General features: G+C 36.5%; 1 protein-coding gene across 10 annotated transcripts in view; it reads right to left on the bottom strand.

The window, feature by feature from the left end:
• Nucleotides 1-1,877: 1,877 nt before the first annotated feature.
• Nucleotides 1,878-18,342, bottom strand: part of CFAP69 (cilia and flagella associated protein 69) — a 70,994-nt gene continuing 54,529 nt past the window's right edge. For 6 of the 10 annotated variants that reach the window (XM_002818266.6, XM_054559533.2, XM_003777098.5 and 3 more), the window contains 8 exons: nt 14,450-14,531; nt 12,215-12,407; nt 8,147-8,284; nt 7,435-7,511; nt 5,150-5,347; nt 4,398-4,484; nt 2,895-2,999; nt 1,878-2,199 (listed from right to left, as the gene is read on the bottom strand). In XM_002818266.6, the coding sequence (XP_002818312.4) occupies nt 2,029-2,199; nt 2,895-2,999; nt 4,398-4,484; nt 5,150-5,347; nt 7,435-7,511; nt 8,147-8,284; nt 12,215-12,407; nt 14,450-14,531 (1,051 nt within the window). In that variant the 3' untranslated portion in view covers nt 1,878-2,028. The remainder of the gene's footprint in view (nt 2,200-2,894; nt 3,000-4,397; nt 4,485-5,149; nt 5,348-7,434; nt 7,512-8,146; nt 8,285-12,214; nt 12,408-14,449; nt 14,532-18,342) is intronic. The other 4 variants (XM_054559537.2, XM_054559535.2, XM_054559534.2 and 1 more) reach the window with 2 other exon arrangements.

Below are 18,342 nucleotides of genomic sequence, written 5' to 3' on the forward strand. Positions count from 1 at the left end.
GTGTTGAGCATTACTTGTATAGTATTTTGTTGGCTGAATCTTCCCTTTGAGCTCAGTACTTTGCTGCATTTGCAGAGCTCAAGGGAAAGACTGCCAGTAGCTGAGGCCACCATCACATTATTTAATAATTTATTTCCTGAGATACTGAGTACAATAATTAATGAGATATGGTCTCTACCTTGTTCTTAGAGAGCTTCTAGTCTACAAAATGGAGCAAAGATGCATTGTTCGTAGCCATGGACACTTCACATCAATTCTGGGTATACTGAAGTGTACCTAAGATGTATCTGGTATTTTTTGTATGGGCATCTCATTGTTGTATGCTCCTACCCATGCTTAGGGTTTCCTGTGAAGGAAAGAAACAAATTATGCCTTCTAATATCTTCTTGAGGGTGGTAGACTAGAGAAAGGGATTCAGGAGAGAACAAAGCTCACTGATAAGCTGATGCATGTTATCTACTCCTATGGGGCACAAGAGGACGGGCATCTGGGCCAGGGTGAGAAGCCGCCAATCAAAGGTGAACTGGCAACTCATTCTAATTAGAACAATGACAATAGCTGCAACCTCTACCCCTCAATGAAGATGTTACTGTCTTCACAGACAGGATAATGGAGAATCCCTAGAGGAATGTGAGTTGGGGGAAGAGGAGGAGGAGGAGGAGGAGGAAAGAAGAAGGAGGAAAATGTGGGTCCATTGAGGTGATAAAGCCTGCCCTTATCTAATAATGAAAGAACCTATCTATGTTTTCCCAACCCTGTATTCAATGGCATCATGTTGGTAGCCTGAGATTGGTAATAGTGGCAGTATTTATACCGTGTGAATTGGTGAGAACATGATGTAAATCAGGGCTTTTCCCTCCTGGAGAACTAGTTGTTATACATTTACCAGTACACTGCTGAGTGTGCCCCATGGGCCCAGAATCTAGACTCAAATTCCAGTTTATTTTCCTAAGAAACAGGTCCTTGTCTCTCTGATTGCTGGACATAAACTCATGTCCTTTGTGGCTTCCAGGCTGGAGGAGGGGTGTGAAGGGAATGAAGGCAGGAGAGGGAGACTTCATAATGGCATCCAGGGACACGGATTTGCTCTATGTCCAGCATGAAGGCATTTATCTCCTATTCTTTGACAAGATACCTCTACCACCAAACGAGGAAAAACACTTCCCCCATTACACCTTTCCCTTCCCCACTAAAGAAGAGAAGTAGCATTAGAGTTTGCTTTGTATATTTATATATTAAGAGTAAAACCAGCTGTATTTTTCTCTTTCCTTTTTACCATTTAGCTCATGACTAACATTTGCTTTTATAGCAGAGAAAACATAATTTTATTTTGACCAACATATTTGTTGCAGTTATTGCTTATCTTGCTGCCCAATATTCATATATACTTGCTTCTGATAATAGTACCCTGATTCCCCACTCTATCCATATGTTTTGGATGGAGTTGCCCTGCTTCTGGCTCCAGGAATAGGCAGTACTCAGCCATGGCCAAAGTCACGGTGAGTGGCTCAGGAGTAGGCATGTGGGCAATCGGGTCCTGAGATGCATAGGCAGTTGCAGAAACCGCAGAGACACAGGCATGAACCTAAGAGAATGTAAGCCAGGAGCTGCTAGGGAAGGAGAAGATCCTACTCATATAGTTTTAGTCCTTAGATTCAGCAATGCCTGTAGTCTAAATTTCTCCTAGATTTGATAGATATAGAGCCTGTAAGAAATTTTTTTTTCCTGACTTAAACTAGTTAGAATAGTTCACATGCAACCAACAGAGTCCTAACTAATGTACTATGTTTTACAATTTCACTTAATAAAATTAGTAGCCTTTCCAAAGAAACTGATGACAACTCTTCTGATATTACATAATGATGTTTTCCATAAAAATAAATTATATGTCCTTTTATTTTTATAGTATTTTACTAAAATATGTATACTAAAATACTTATTCTAAAATATTGGCTTTACATATGTATAAAGATATATTCAGCTAAAAAATTACAAGCTGATTTTATTTCAAAAAGTCTCTACAGTATATTACGTAGGAATACTCTTTTTTGGTGTATCCACAATTTTAACTGCTTTCACCCTCTGCAAGGCTCCTCCTCGAATGGGCAGTTTTTTAAGAGCAATATCCGTATCAGCCAGAGGTCCTCCTACTAATCGTGCAGGAGTGCTTTCCACTGTTACTACCCCACCGGAAGGCACCTAAAAAAGGCAAAAGGTAAATATCTAAAAGTCCATTTACACAATTTTCAACACGAGAAAAACTCATTCATCCTTCAGCTTACTTTTGAAAAGACACAAATGTAATGAGTAACTAGGAGGCAGTTATGGTATAATAGAAAGATAAGGGTATCGGAGCCAGGAAAAGTAGGTTTGAATTCTATTTCTATTGTTTATCAGCTTTGTAACTGGGGGCAAATTAAGTCTAGCAGAGGATACCAGGAACACTTGAGATCTACTTGCCAGGAAAAGGAAGCACTGCGTCTTTTCTGTTAAAGAGATATAAGGACAGTTATAAGCTCACTAGTGTTTATAGCAGTTTCTTAGAAATCCTGGAGGGCTGGGCCTACTCTAAACCAGAACTGGGCAAAAGTGGATATACCTTGGAGATAAATATGCCTTAATGATGTGAAATTTGAAAGCAAAAAGAAAAAATGTGAGATGAAAATCCCATAGACATAATATTTTGGGGGCCTAAGTTTTTTTTTATTAATTTTTTAACTTCTAATTTTTAAATTTTAAATTTTTTTGAACAGTTTTATTGAGATATAATTCAATACCACATAATCCATCCATTTAAAGTGTAAAATTCAATGGTTTTCAGTATATTTGCACAGTTGTTCAAACACTCTAAATTTAATGTCTATTAAGAAAATGTTATGGAGAAAGAATCTTACCGTTGTGTTAAGGCCTTTAATATCTGTTTGGTGAAATATTGCATTTTGTGGGCGTTTATGGTGTCTGGAGGCTTCTATAGCTTTTTCTTGAAGCCTTTTTGCTTTCTGAGGATTTTTAAATTAGAAAGAAAATATTAATTGCTATTAAATCAGTAATGAAGGTACTTACAATGAAAAACATATTTAATTGTGTCTGGCTTATGCTTTGGCTGTTTATTAGCGCTGAAATCTGCATTTACTCATTTAGACTAAAAACACAGTTATATTAGTTAGTTAGATACTTTGCACATTGAAGAAGACTCCAGTCACCTAAAAGTCTTCCAGAGATTTCTGGAAGTAGTGGTCGTATATGACCAAGGAGCCAAGCAGATCCTGAAGAAATCAGGTTCAACTTTTAGCACATAATTTATTAAGCTATTAAATTTATATCAGGTGATGCATGTTGCAAAATATGTTGCATAAATTACCAACTGATTAAGTACACTTAAATGTTTTAAGCATTCAGAATAATATAAATTATATAATTCATTGCAGTTATATTTAAGCTATTTGAAGTTATTTTCAAGGTATTTGCTACACTAAACAAGTGAAATGTGAAGTAATAAACGACCTGCAGGAAAGGAGCTGATTTTCATTAACTAGTGCTAAAAATACAGGCAGTTATGAAGACATTTTATAAGTAGAGTTGGGAAGAACTTTCAGTGAAAAGGGAGATAACTTGGTACCTTGAGTGAGCTTGTTCTTAACTTTGGTTTTGCTATCTTAATATGGTTCCACCATCTTTGTGGACTAACTTAACATTTAGCAATTTTATATCTACAGGAAGAATTGGAACATTAGGTAAAGTGTATCCAAAGTATCAGAAATGAAGGAGAGATTTTTTTTAAAGTGTATCCAAGATATTAATGGAAAAGGGTGGGGAAAAGTAATGAAATTCTGGAAATCCATGGTGTTTCTCACATTTCAAGTGAACAATTAGCACTATACATTTTTTAGATTAGTTCTAGCTTACAGTTGAAGTAGCTTACCACATTTTTCTACAAAGGGATATTTATCCCCAATTCACATTTAAGTTTTAACATAATTCTTTTTTTGGTAATCACAGAGGGGAAAGCTCTTGGGGGACAGAGTGATACAAGATAGTTGCTCTTTGTGTCCTTTACTTTGCCTCTCACAGAAAATAAATCAATTAATAAGCAGGTTCAGAATGGAAAGCAGAACACATTTTCCTGCTCATTCCTGGCTATCATCTTCTTCTTTATGTAGGTCAAGAACATCAGCCTTGTTTCTCTCTGATAAACCAAATGAAACTCAAAGCAGCATCTTCTGTAACTGTGAAATGCAGTTTCACTTATCACTCTAAATTGCATATGAGCATCTAATAGTGTTGGTATTGTATGGAAAGGTCACTAGGAAAAAATGAATGAATATTTGTTCCTGAAAAAGTCTGTCTGTAAGAGTTGGCTATTTGTTGTGGATACTATAATACATTAAAAATCCTACCTTTAACGTTTTAGCATTTGATGTTCTAGCCAAGAAATTTTCCCATGATTTATTAGCCAGCTCTCTTTGCTTGTGCGTGGCCTGTATCTGAAATGAGAAAGATAATTAAGTTTCAGTTTCTTTTTTTTTTTTTGAGACAGAATCTCACTCTGTCACCCAGGCTGGAGTGCAGTGGCATGTCTCAAGTATCTCTCTGCCTGTTAAGACTGTAGAAATAAAATTATAATGCAAAAAAAAGCATTGAATATAGTAACTCAATCTCAGACTCCATAGTTTCTTTTAAAACTGCACAGAGACACTGAAAATAACTCTAAGAGAAAACCACAAAAGAACTCAAGGCAGAAACACCCACAAGTAAAAAAAATATATCTTATGGATAACTTCATCTGGGTTTATACACTGAAATTATCATCTTGTGCCTTAATGGTATCTGTGGCTTACTTTCTTATTGATATATAATAGTTGTACATATTTATGGCATACATGTGATATTTTGATATCACATGTATAATGTGATACACATTGTGTAATGATCAGGGTAATTGTGATATCCATCCCCTTAAACACTTATCATTTCTTTGTGTTAGGAGCATTCCAAGTCTTCTGGGTATTTTGAAATGTACAATAAATTATTGTTACTATGGTTGCCCTACTGTGCTATTGAACAACAGAACTTACTCTATCTAACTGTATTTTTGTGCCCATTAACCAACCTATCTTCATTCTCCCTCCTCACTACCTATGTAGCTTACTTTTGCATATACTTTTTGTTCATTTTGAACATCTTGGCGTGCTTGGCTTTCAATTATCTCACTTTGCAGAGAAGCAACCATCTTTCCAATATTTTCTGATGCTGTTATAATAGCTTCCAAAGCTTTTTTATCTGTAGTGACTGGTCTTAATTTTTCTAATTTTATTTCTTCATAAATTTCATTCCATATTTCTCCAATCTGTTACAACAAAGTTTAACAAAGTTAAATTAACCAAAAATAAATGATGCAATTGTACAATTATACAATTTTTTATATGGTTAGTCATTCCTGTTAACACTTAAACTTTTCCTAAATTACTTCCTGGGAATAAGTGCATTGGGAATGATTGAGGGTACTAGCTACATTTGAGTACTCAGTAGGAATTTATCAAATGTTTTTCAATGGTATGTTATTCATGGATAAGGCTCTCCTATGCCTAGTTCACTGCCATCATCACCATCATCACTGCCCTCTAGTTTATAGTTACCTTGATTTCACAGCTGCAGAAACTGCTGATTTATTCTCATCTTTTTGAACTACCGTTACTTTCCTCCCTAAAGCCCTGTATTGAAGGCTAGGTCAAGATGAACTTTTAGGAGAATGAACATGGGGATTACTAGGACCCTAGAACCCAGCCACCCTGAGAAAGGGGCCCTGCACCTCACCTTCTAGCTAAGGCAAATTATAATGGAATCTCAAGCTTTTAACTCCATGGTTCCATCATGCCAGTGGCTCCATCTCATATTCTAGGCTGTCTAAAAGTTAATGTTCTTGAGTGTATTTAGAATTAGAGAAAAAAGAGCAGAGTTGTGCAGCAGAAGTGTGCTGGACCCATAAAATTAAAGAAAAAAATTATATATTTATGATAAGGAAAAAATTCATCTTTGGGCTGAATGAAGTGGGTGGATCACTTGAGCCTAGGAGTTTGAGGGCAGCCTGAGCAACACAGTGAGACCTTGTCTCTACCCCACCCTGCCCCTCCAAAAAAAAAGCTGGGTATGGGGTACACACTTGCAGTCCCAGCTACTTGGGAAGATGAGGCTGGAGGATCAAATGAGCCTGGGAGGTTGAGGCTGCAGTGAGTTGTGATCATGCAACTGCACTTTAGGCTAGGTGACAGGGTGAGACTCTGCCTCAAAAAAAAAAAAAAAAAAGAAAGAAAATAGAGGTTCACTCATTTACAATATTCAAATATACAGTACTAATATTAGTAGAAGGAGAATGTTAACTTAAAAAGACTTTCTGGAGACTTCAAAAGTACTGATAAAAATATAACTAGAAAGATAAGTAACCTACTATCTTTTAATCAAGATTGGATCATAATATAAAGTAATGATAAAATAATACTTTAATAAGTATTAATAATTTATTTTAATAAGTAATAACTTATTCAATTCCAACTCCAAAGAGAAGAAACTGTATGGCCAGGCTGGTCTCGAACCCCTGACCTTGGGTGATCTACCCACCTTGGCCTCCCAAGGTGCTGGGATTGCAGGCATGAGAATACAAAAACTAAAAAATACAAAAATTAGCTGGGCGTGGCGGTGGGTGCCTGTCATCCCAGCTACTTGGGAGGCTGAGGCAGGAGAATCACTTGAACCTGGGAGGCAGAGGTTGCACTGAGCCAAGATCATGTCATTGTACTCCAGCCTGGGTGACAAGAGCAAAATCTCCATCTCAAAAAATAATTTTTTTTTTTTGGCTAGGCTTCTGAATAGTTTCATATCAGTTTTTTTTGTTTGTTTTTTGTTTTTCATTTTTTTTTTAGATGGAGTCTTGCTCTGTCACCCAGGCTGGAGTGCAGTGGTGCAAAATCGGCTCACTGCAAGCTCCACCTTCCAGGTTCACGTCATTCTCCTGCCTCAGCCTCCCGAGTAGCTGGGACTAGAGGTGCCTGCCACCACATCCAGCTAATTTTTGTATTTTTAGTAGAGATGGGGTTTCACCATGTTAGCCAGGATGGTCTTGATCTCCTGACCTCGTTATTCGCCCACCTTGACCTCCCAAAGTGCTGGGATTACAGGCGTGAGCCACCGTGCCTGGCTTATATCAGTTTTGTACATCTTCTTTCATAAACTAAGTTGGATGAAATCTTATCCCATGAAAAACACCCAATCATGGGATGGGTATATGGTGTGTTTCTTCAACAGCATCAGATGCAAAATGAAAAATAAAAACTATACAGTATGTAGATGATTGCTTACAGCCATGAATAGATCTTTTATTTTCTAGTTAATTTTTTGCTATCTAGATTTTAATAATCAGGTTATTAAAAAGATACTTACTTTAAAATCAAGATATCTATGTATGATACAAAGGGTGACAAAATCTTCAGCAGATAGGCCAGGTAAATTTTCAAAATCTAAAATAAAGTTTATAAAGACAGAATTACTTTAGCAGAGCAAGTGATTCTAAGAAACTATCTATCTATCTATCTATCTATCTATCTATCTATCTATCTATCTTAAAACAAATGCAAAATTACTTTTGATTTCATCTTGATTTATGAAAAAGTTAATTCTGTGAGTAGCTTGTGAGTAGACTTCCTTCTGTAATACATTTCTGCCAGGTCATCCAATATATAGGAATCATTTCTTTCTGTGTTGTAGTCAGACAATAATATCTTACTTCAGAAGCTGAAGAGTGTTTGATAAACTTTTTCCTTAATATAAAGCAAAGACTTAAAAAAAAAAAAACTCGAGTGACTCAGAATGTCAGTATTTTAAGCTTAATCATCTAAACTAACTGTCCTTAATCCTATCTGCACATTGGAATTGCCTGGGGAGCTTTAAAAAATACTATTGCCTGGATCCCACACACAGAGATTCTGATTTAATTGGTGAGGGGTGCAGTTTGGGAATTGGGGTAACAATGGAAAATGAATTTCTCTGTATAATGAGACTTTTGCTCATTACATTTGAAAAACTGACTCCAAAGTAAAATCAGTGTGTATACTTAGCAAAACAGACTCTTGCAAATTTGAAGAGAACTTCTTACCTAGTTTGCCCAATATAGCATAAATTTTTGCTCTAATATTCTCAGAAACATCCATAACCGCAATAGATGGGCAGTTAGCAGGCAGTGGGATGATTTTTTGCTCTTCTTGAAAGCTAGTAAATAGAGGTTTTTTTGTATCTAATCATTGGATAGCATGAAAATAGAAAAAGGACAGATAAAAACCATAGTAAACAAATACTTAATTTTGAGATTTTAGTCTAGATAACATAAAATATATAAAAATATTGTAGCAAAAAAATAGTGCCTATTACATGGTTACACTTTTGAAATAATAATTAAGCAGCTATTTCTTCCCCACTCTGTGGCAAAACTTAGAGCCTTCATTTTCATTGTTTATGTAAAATATTAAAATTTCACAAAATTACTTTTCAAAAGTAAAACTTCTATGTAAATAATTTAAAAAATTTTTGAAATCCAGAACTTGAGTAATGTCAGTTTAACAGTGATGTAACCTTGTTTACTTTTGGTTTCTATATATTATGCTATAAATTTAAAAACTATTTTATGATGCTATAGGTCAAAACTCACAAACAATAAAAATGGATTGAAGATACAAGTCATCAGAAGGGGAAGTATTTACATTTAAAAATAAACAATACTTAAGGAAACATATCTAAAAATAATAAGAGCCATCTATGACAAACCCACAGCCAGCATTATACAGAATGGAGAAAAGCAGGAAGCATTCCCGTTGTAAACTGGCACAAGACAGGCATGCGCTCTTTCACCACATAGTATTGGAAATCTTGGCCAGAGCAATCAAGCAAGAGAAAGAAAAAAAAAAAGCATCCAAACAGGAAGACAGGAAGTCAAATTATCCCTGTTTGCAGATGACATGAGTCTGTATCTAGAAAACTCCATAGTCTCGGCCCAACAGACTATGTTTATCCTTTAGCTGATAAACAACTTCAGCAAAGTTGCGGGACACGAAATCAATGTACAAAAGTCACTAGCATTCCTACACACCAACAACAGCCAAGCCAACAGCCAAGTCAGAAATACAATCCTATTCACAATTGTCATAAAAAGAATAAAATACCTAGGAATACAGCTAACCAGGGAGCCGAAAGACCTCCATGATGAGAATTACAAAATACTGCTTAAAGAAATCAGAGATGACACAAACAAATGGAAAAACATCCCATGCTCAAGGATAGGAAGAATCGATATCATTAAAATGGTTATACTGCCCAAAGCAATTTACAGATTCAATACTATTTCTATAAAACTATCAACAACAATCTTCACTTAACTAGAGAAAACTATTTAAAAAATCATATGGAACCAGAAAGAGCCCCAATAGCCAAGGAAATCCTAAACAAAAAGAGCAGCACTAGAGACATCACGTTACCTAAGTTCAAACTAAACTACAAGACCACAGTAACCAAAACAGCATAGTACTGGTACAAAAACAGACACAGTTCAATGGAACAGAATAGAGAGCCTAGAAATAAGGCTACACACCTACAACTACTTGATCTTCAACAAAGCTGACAGAAACAAGCAATGGGGAAATAACTCCCTATTTAATAAATGGTGCTGGGATAACTGGCCAGCTATATGCAGAAAATTGAAACTGGACCTCTTCCTTATACCATATACAAAAATCAACTCAAGTTGTATTAAAGACTTAAATGTAAAACCCAAAACTATAAGAACCCTGGAAGACAACCTAGGCAATACCAATCTGGACTTAGGAATGGGCAAAGATTTCATGACAAAGATGCGAAAAGGAATCACGGCACAAGCAAAAATTGACAAATGGGATCTAATTAAACTTAAAAACTTCTGCACAGTAAAAGAAACTATCAACAGGATGAAAAGCCAACCAACAGAATGGGAGAAAATTTTTGCAAACTATGCATCTGACAGAGGTCTAATATCCAGCATCTATAAGGAACTTAAACAAATTTATAAGAAAAAACACAACCCCATTCAAAAGTGGGCAAAGGACATGAACAGACACTTTTCAAAAGAAGTCATACATGCAGCCAACAAGCATATGAAAAAAGCTCAATATCACTGATTATTAGAAAAATGCAAATTCAAATCACAATGAAATAGCATCTCACATCAGTTAGAATGGCTGTTATTAAAAAGTCAAAAAATAACATACTGGCAAGGTTGTGGAGAAAAGGGGATGCTTATACACTGTTGCTGGGAGTGTAAATTAGTTCAACCATTGTGGAAAGCAGTGTGCCAATTCCTCAAAGAGCTAAAAACAGAACTACTATTCAACCCAGCAATCCTGTGACTGAGTATATGCTCAGAGGAATATAAATCATTCTACCATAAAGACACACGCACATGAATGTTCACTGCAGCACTATTCACAATAGCAAAGATGTGGAATCAACCTAAATGCCCATCATAACAGACTGGATAAAGAAAATGTGGTCCATATACACCATGGAATGTTAGGCAGCCATAAAAATAATGAGATCATGTATTTTGAGGGAACATGGATGGAGGTGGAGGCCATTATCTTTAGCTAACACAGGAACAGAAAACCAAACACTGCATGTCTTCACTTATAAGTGGGATCTAAATGATGACAATTCATGGACACATAGAGGAGAACAACACACTGAGGCCTATTAGAGGGTAGAGAGTAGGAGGAGAAAGAGGGTCAGAAAAAATAACTATTGGGTACTAGGCTTAGCACCTGGGTGACAAAATAATCTGTACAACAAACCCCTGTGACATGAGTTTACCCATATAACAAACCTGCATGTGTGCCCCTGAACCTAAAATAAAATTTTTTAAAAAAAGTGAACCGTTTAGACGAAACCATAAGAATCTTAAAAGGCTTAGAATATGTAGGCGGGGTGCGGTGGCTCACGTCTGTAATCCCAGCACTTTGGCAAGTGGAGGTGGGCAGATCCCCTGAGGTCAAGAGTTCGAGACCAGCCTAGCCAACATGATGAAACCCTGTCTCTAACAAAAAAAATACAAAAATTAGCTGGGTATGGCGGCACATGCCTGTAGACCCAGCTACTTAGGAGGCTGAGGCAGAAGAATCATTTGAACCCGGGAGGCGGAGGCTGCAGTGAGCCAAGTTCGTGCCACTGCACTCCAGCCTGGGCGAAAGAGCGAGACTCTGTCTCCAAAAAAAAAAAAAAGAAAAAGAAAAAGAAAATGTAATATATTGGCCAGGTGTGGTGGCTCATGCCTATAATCCCAACACTTGGGGAGTCTGAGATGAGTGGATTGCTTGAGCCCACGAGCTTGAGACCAGCCTGGGCAACATGGTGAAACCTCATCTCTACAAAAAATACAAAAATTAGCTGGGTGTGGTAGCGCATGCCTGTAGTCCCAGCTACTTGGGAGGCTAAGGCAGGAAAATCTCTTGAGCCTGCGTGGCAGAGGTTTCAGTGAGCCAAGATTGCACCATCACACTCCAGTCTGGGTGACCTGAGTGAAACCCCATCTCACACACACACACACACAAAAAAAAAAGAAAGAAAAAAATGTAATATAGCAGTATGGAATATGTAAATGAACTAAAGATTATGATACTGTAAGTCTCAATTTAGAATCTAGTAATTAAAATTTTTGAACATTTGGACTATTTTTATTTAGGAAACAATATCTTCTTTCATATAAAAAGTAAACTCTATAAACATTAATCAGATCACGTTGCCTAATGGATTTAAAAAAAGGAAAAATGAACAGAAATGTATAAAATGCCAAAATATTATTTTGAAGCAATCTATTTACATCTCAATGAAATATTATCGAATCTATCTGTAAAAGCAGAAAACCCAAAGAAGCATCTTTAGGAACTACTTTAATTTTTTTTAGTTGAAGAATACAATTAAATACAATTTCTTAAAAATATTCTCTAAAAATATGAACCTACTACTAATTTGCTTAGTTTTCTCCCAGTCACTTAGGATAGCAAATTTTTCAAACCCTTGTAAAAAAAAAAAAAAAAAAAAACTTTAGACAAAGGGGTGAAAGGCCTGATGCTTTCCTAATACCATTTAAAGATCTTTTAAAAAATATACATTAATTGCTTCTACTAACAATTATAAATATACTCACCAATGATCTTCCTATTTTTATCACGTTTTACTCCTAGTTCTTTTTCCTCCTTTCTCCACAATTTAATTAAAAGACTAGCAGCTGTCTGATCCTTCTTCCCTTGCCAAGCATTGACATGAGCTGCAGTTTTGGGATTATCACAAAATTCAACCATTATTCCAAGTATTAGATTACAGAATTTTTTTTGGTTCAACTTTAGCAAGGAAACAGAAAAGGAAAAAAGTTGCAATAAATATTAAGAATTATTCTCTTAAAAAAAAAAAAGAGAGAGAAACACTTGTATTATCATTAAGTTTCTTCTAAACTCAGAGTCAGGAAAATCTCCTGTTAAAATGGACATCCATTGTAATGACTATATTTTCAAACATTAGAAATTTAAAAGGATAAAAAGAAAAAGATTTAATATAATTCTGAAGTCATTATAAACATACATCATGACCAAAATGTGACTGATGTGGTTGAGTTGGAAAATGGAGATTTGCAAAAATAAGTGAAGGTGTTCATTTTAAGTGGCGAAGCTCAATAGTGTTATACAGAGTTCACTGTAATTATAGGATCTTTCCAATTTATATGCTTTATTAAGGCTTGTAAAGATTCATACTAACTGTAATCTCTTTGTTATTAAGAGAGTAACTGATGGTAACTGCAAATGACAATCACATATGAAAATAAAACAAGATGTAATTTGGTTTTGTGGCAATCATCATCCATAAAAGAGTATTTAAGGATTCAAAAAAATTCTCCTATTATAAAGCATATTTCCTTTATTTTGCTACAAGTTGTTTTCAGCACACCAAAATTTAGGTATAGAAAATTCCATCCAGAGCAATGGCCTCCATAATCTAATTCTTCTATGTGAAATACTTTTTGTTGATTAACTTTTACAGTATACTGTTATTTGAATATAGCAAAGGAAATATGTAAGCTTTTGTTTCAATTGCAAACATCATCAGTTTCCTTTTATAAAATGAAAGGATAATAATATTACCTGCAAAGGGTTATTATGAGTTATATGAGACTCCCTGGCACATAGTAAGCTCTCATTAACATTTAACCATTATTAGCAGTTATCATTACATACTTTATATTTCAGCAGAATTGTATTAAGCAAAACACTCAAGGACATGAGTTTTTTTATTTCTCTACTTCAGGAGACAGACAAATGTGAAAGATTGAAATTGATATAAAATTTTCATTAAATAATATTTGTAATTTGCAATTAATTTGGTTGAATCAGCATTAAAAATACTGTAATCATAATATTCATAATAACAGTAAACACAGGAATAATGTTAGGCACTATATTTAATCCATAATATATATGTATGCATGCACACTTAGATGCACACACAGACATACAATCACTCATTTAATCCTTCCAACAATACAATAAGATATATAATGTTGTTATCTCTGTTTTACAGGTAAAGAAATCGAAAAGAGAGAAATGAACTAACTTTCAGGGAGGTTAAGGGGCACAAATAATTTTAGCACTTTTGCTAAATCAAAGTAGGTTTGTTATTCTGTTAATAAAATCAAGAATGGTGGCAATCATAGAATCACGGACAGGGAGCTGGCTAGAACTCTGTGTGAGAATCTCTCTCAAAGTTTTATTGAAACCAAATTGTACATTTCCTCCCATATCATCCTGACTATGGATTCCAGTTAGAATTGAGGCTAGTAAGGGGCTATATTCTTCACAGCTGCTAGATGGCACTATCTCTATTGGAAGGCCTAGCTTGCTCACATCTGCTCATTCTGCAAAACAATGGGCCATGACTCACTAGACTTCTTCACGTTACCTCCAAATAATACATAGTTCTTTAAAAATGCTTATCTTTGCTCCTTGTCTAACGTGGCCCTTATCTTTTAATATCGGGGAAGAAACTAGAAGTTATTAATAAATGACTATGGGTTTTCATATGGTCGAGCTCTTTACAAACTGTTTCTTAGCAGGTTGATGGAGTACACAGAAAAAACAAATTCTTTGTTCCCGTGTATTTGAAAACATTGAAAAAACACCAGTAAAATGATTTTCCAACCAGAGGAATTTTCAGAGCCTTTAAAACGCTGTGTATTATGAATCTCTAGGAGCAATTTTGTTTAAGACCGTACCTTTGAATATGATTTGGGGCACATTTATTCATAGAATTGTGCTCTGTGGCATTCAGTTTGGAAAAGGTCTTTATTAGACATATTTGTCTTTTGTCTTATGATTGTTATAGCCATACTTACTGCTAACAAATCCAAAAGGAGAAAAATGCCTTCCTTTTCAAGAAAATAATCCTCTGAAGGATAACATCCCAAAATACAGCACCTTAAATTAAAAGAAAGTTATTCATTTGACATTTATTGTTAAACTGAATTTGTACAGCTTTATTTTTATCAAAGCATTTTCAAAGAATATGTTTTCTTCATTTTCTTAAATCAAGTAGCTAATGTTTTTACCTAAAAAAAATAGAACTTTGAAGAAACTTTACCAGCGTTGTTTAGTTTCAACGTTTTTAAAAACCAGTATCCATTCTTTTTCATAACTGCCTATTTCTTTCCTACAAATAAAACATTCTCCTTTGCTTTCATGATATTAATTATTCTTAGTGATCATCTCTGGCTGGTCTTGTAACTTTTTTTGCAAGATATATCCATTTATTGTTGCTGTAAACCAAAAATAAAATTCTAAGCCCCCCAACCAACTGAACGAACCCTTCTCTCAGCCAAGGCATTCCAAAGTAAACTTGAAAAACTAGTTCAGGCCATGATGGGAAGGAGGGATTGGACATGCCTCATTATACCTTCCTCCCTTTGGAATTCAGGCACAACTAACCAGTGAGTATTAACATTAAAACAGAGATCTTAAGAATGAAAAAACAGACTCTTCACAGCAATGAGATACCAAATTCCAACTTGACTCTGGTATAGCATCACATGACAGTAGACTCTGAAAGAAATCAAAGTATTTTACCCCAAAATATATTCCTTTGACATATTTTTAAATGGTCCTGCAAAGCTGTCTCTTCTAGGGAAAATCTACATTCTATAGCGAATCCCCTCCCCTGTCCAAGTAGTTTCCTGATCCAGGAGAGATTTAACTAAGTCCGGCACCTTTTAAGGTCTGATAAGAGGCATTTACCAACTATTCTACATAATAAGAAACTTGGTCTCAACAATCCCTTATTTTAACCCAGATACTCCTTTCTATTGATCCCCAGCTTTTAGATAATAACTTACCCATTTCAACAGATAGCAATCAGGAAATTTTTGAATCCACCTCTGACCTGTAAACTCCTGCTTTGAGTTGCCTTTCCTTTCCTAATCAAACCAATGCACACCTTATGTGTACTGATTGATGTCTTATATCTCCATAAAACATATAAAACCAAGCTGTAGCCCAACCACCTCGGGCACATTTTCTCAGGACCTCTTAAAACTGTGCCTCAGGCTGGCACTTTGGGAGGCTGAGGCGGGGGTGGATCACCTGAGGTCAGGAGTTCGAGTCCAGCCTGGTCAACATGGCAAAACGAGGTCTCTACTAAAAATACAAGAATCAGCCAGGCATGGTGGTGGGCGCCTGTAATCCCAGTTATTCAGGAGCCTGAGGCAGGAGAATAGCTTGAACCCAGGAGGAGGAGGTTGCAGTGAGCTGAGATCACGCCACTGCACCCCAGGCTGGGTGACAGAATGAGACTCTGTCTAAAAAACAACAACAACAATAACAACAAAAAACTGTGCCTCAGGCCTTGGTCAATTATATTGGGCTCAGAGTGAAACTCTGTAAAATATTTACAGGCCTTGTCGACATTGCTGTTTCAAGATGTTGGTGCACTTCAAACATTGGATAATTATTGATTATATCTCATCTTTGCAGTTGAGATTATTTTGTCAGAGGTGTTTGAACGAGAGCAACTCCATCTTGAATAGGGGCTGGGTGAAATAAGGCTGAGACCTACTGGGCTGCATTTCCAGAAGGTTAAGGTGCTCCAAGTCAAAGGATGAGACAGGGGGTCAGCACAGATACAGGTTATTAAGGCCTTGTGGATAAAACAGGTTGCAGTAAAGTAGCCGGCTAAAACCCACCAAAACCAAGATGCGGACAAAAGTGACCTCCGGTCATCCTCACTGCTACACTCCCACCAGCACAATGACAGTTTACAAATGCCATGGCAACATGAGGACGTTACCCTATATGGCCTATAAAGGGGAAGCATAAATAATCCACTCCATGTTTGGCATATCATCAAGAAATAACCATACAAATGGGCAACCAGCAGTCCTTAGGGCTGCTCTGATTATGGAGTAGCCATTCTTTTATTCCTTTGCTTTCCTAATAAACTTGCTTTCACTTTACCCTGTGGACTCACCCTGAATTATTTTCTGCACCTGATCCAAGAACCTTCCCGTGGGGTCTGGATCAGGACCCCTTTCCTGTAACATCCTTCTGGCAACCATGGAAGGGACGATAGTGAGAAAATCCCTGACCCAAAGGCTAATATTGGGTAAGCGTTGGGGTCTGGTAACATCTTTCTGGCAAGCCCCGAAGGGACGATACTGAAGAAAGCCCTCAGCCCCAAACCAAAGGAAAGAGACGACAGAACTGGTTGGCCGACCTTGGGTGAGTGGTACTCAGCTGAAGGATGGCATTGGGTTAGAAGTCAACTTAGGGGAGTTAGAGTCTCTCCTTAAGTCAAAGTGGGTTAAAAGCCCCTCTTATTAAAAAGCAAGGAAACTTGACCGACCCTGGGTTCGAAGGCCAATTTAGGAGGGTTAGAATCCCTTCTAAGATTTAGGGGGTTAGAGGCCCCTCTCAGTAAAGTCCCTTTCGGCTAAGAATGGGTTTGGCACTATGGGATGTTAATTGCTATTCTCTTTGGAATAATCTGCTTTGCACTTTTTGCTTATGGTTATGGGTGAGAGGATTAGGCACATACAGGATTGTGGGACAGAGGAAGATTTTTCCTCCCTAAAAGGGGAAACTTGAGATCAAATGGGAATGCTGGAAAAGATCCCTTCTTGACTGAAAAGCAACTGGCTGAACTTTTGATTCAGTGTTGGCACCAATGGGCAGGTCTTTCTCTGGCCTCCCTGAACACCTCACCTTCCCCACACTACCGCAAGCAATGCTCCCTCTTCCTTTTTTCCCTTCCCTTCCCCTCTGTGCAAACCAGTTGAATGAATGGTAAAAATCACTGTCTCCTCTGTAAAGTTTTGATTAATGGGAGAAATGATTTGAAAGCCTAATCTTAACCTGTAGCCAGTCTGGTGTACTTTGTCTTTCTGTATTGTTCTGTCATAAAGAGGGGCACCTTAGGAGAGAACATAGGGTTAGGACACCTGTAAGCCTGCTTTCGAGATGGCCCAGCAAACTGGTCAGTTACAAACTTTGCTGCAGGTCCCCCAAAAAACTAAAACTGGATGAGGCTTCCCTCTTGTCTTGTATGTGCTTGGGAGCTTGACCTTGTAACCTTGTGGCCATGCTTTTTCTTTTCACAATGGTGGCCCAGGTTCAGGGTTCAATTCCTGGCTTAGGGAAGGAGTCCTTCATCTTCTGCATGTCTCCATATTTAAATGTATTATGTGTGTGATGTTTATATATGAAAGAGCTCTAATTAGTTTATTAATAATAAGAGCTTAAATCAAATATTTTTTCAGAAAAGTAAAAAGTAGAATGCTGTTTAGTTCATGTGACTTTAGTAATCTTTGGGAAATCAAGACAGTTTTAATAAAGATTATTGGTAAAACAAAAATATCTTCAAAAATGTAACATTTGGTGTAAATTATGCAGATCAGGTATCAGGTTTTCCAAATACTTTATGGTCATAAATGGCTTCTTTGACTTTTGAAAATTGTTCAATTTATTTAGGAGCATTAGATTGTAGATAGGGATGGGGACATGTGAAATTAGCCATGCCCCCAGCTATGCAAAGAAGGTTGTAAAGAAAACAGATGTTATATAAAAAACAATCTTGTATGGTAGATTCTTGTCCTAAAGTAAAACAACTGGTTGTTTAAAAACACGGATGTTTAGGAAAAGTCAGAAAGTCTAAGCATGTCATAGTCTATGTAAGTCATGAAAGGATTAGTGAAAGGGAATTTGTGCAAGAAATGTTGTACAATTTGAAGGTTGTTAGGCC

The sequence above is a fragment of the Pongo abelii genome, chromosome 6 (assembly GCF_028885655.2).
Source record: "Pongo abelii isolate AG06213 chromosome 6, NHGRI_mPonAbe1-v2.0_pri, whole genome shotgun sequence".
NCBI classification, from domain to species: domain Eukaryota; kingdom Metazoa; phylum Chordata; class Mammalia; order Primates; family Hominidae; genus Pongo; species Pongo abelii.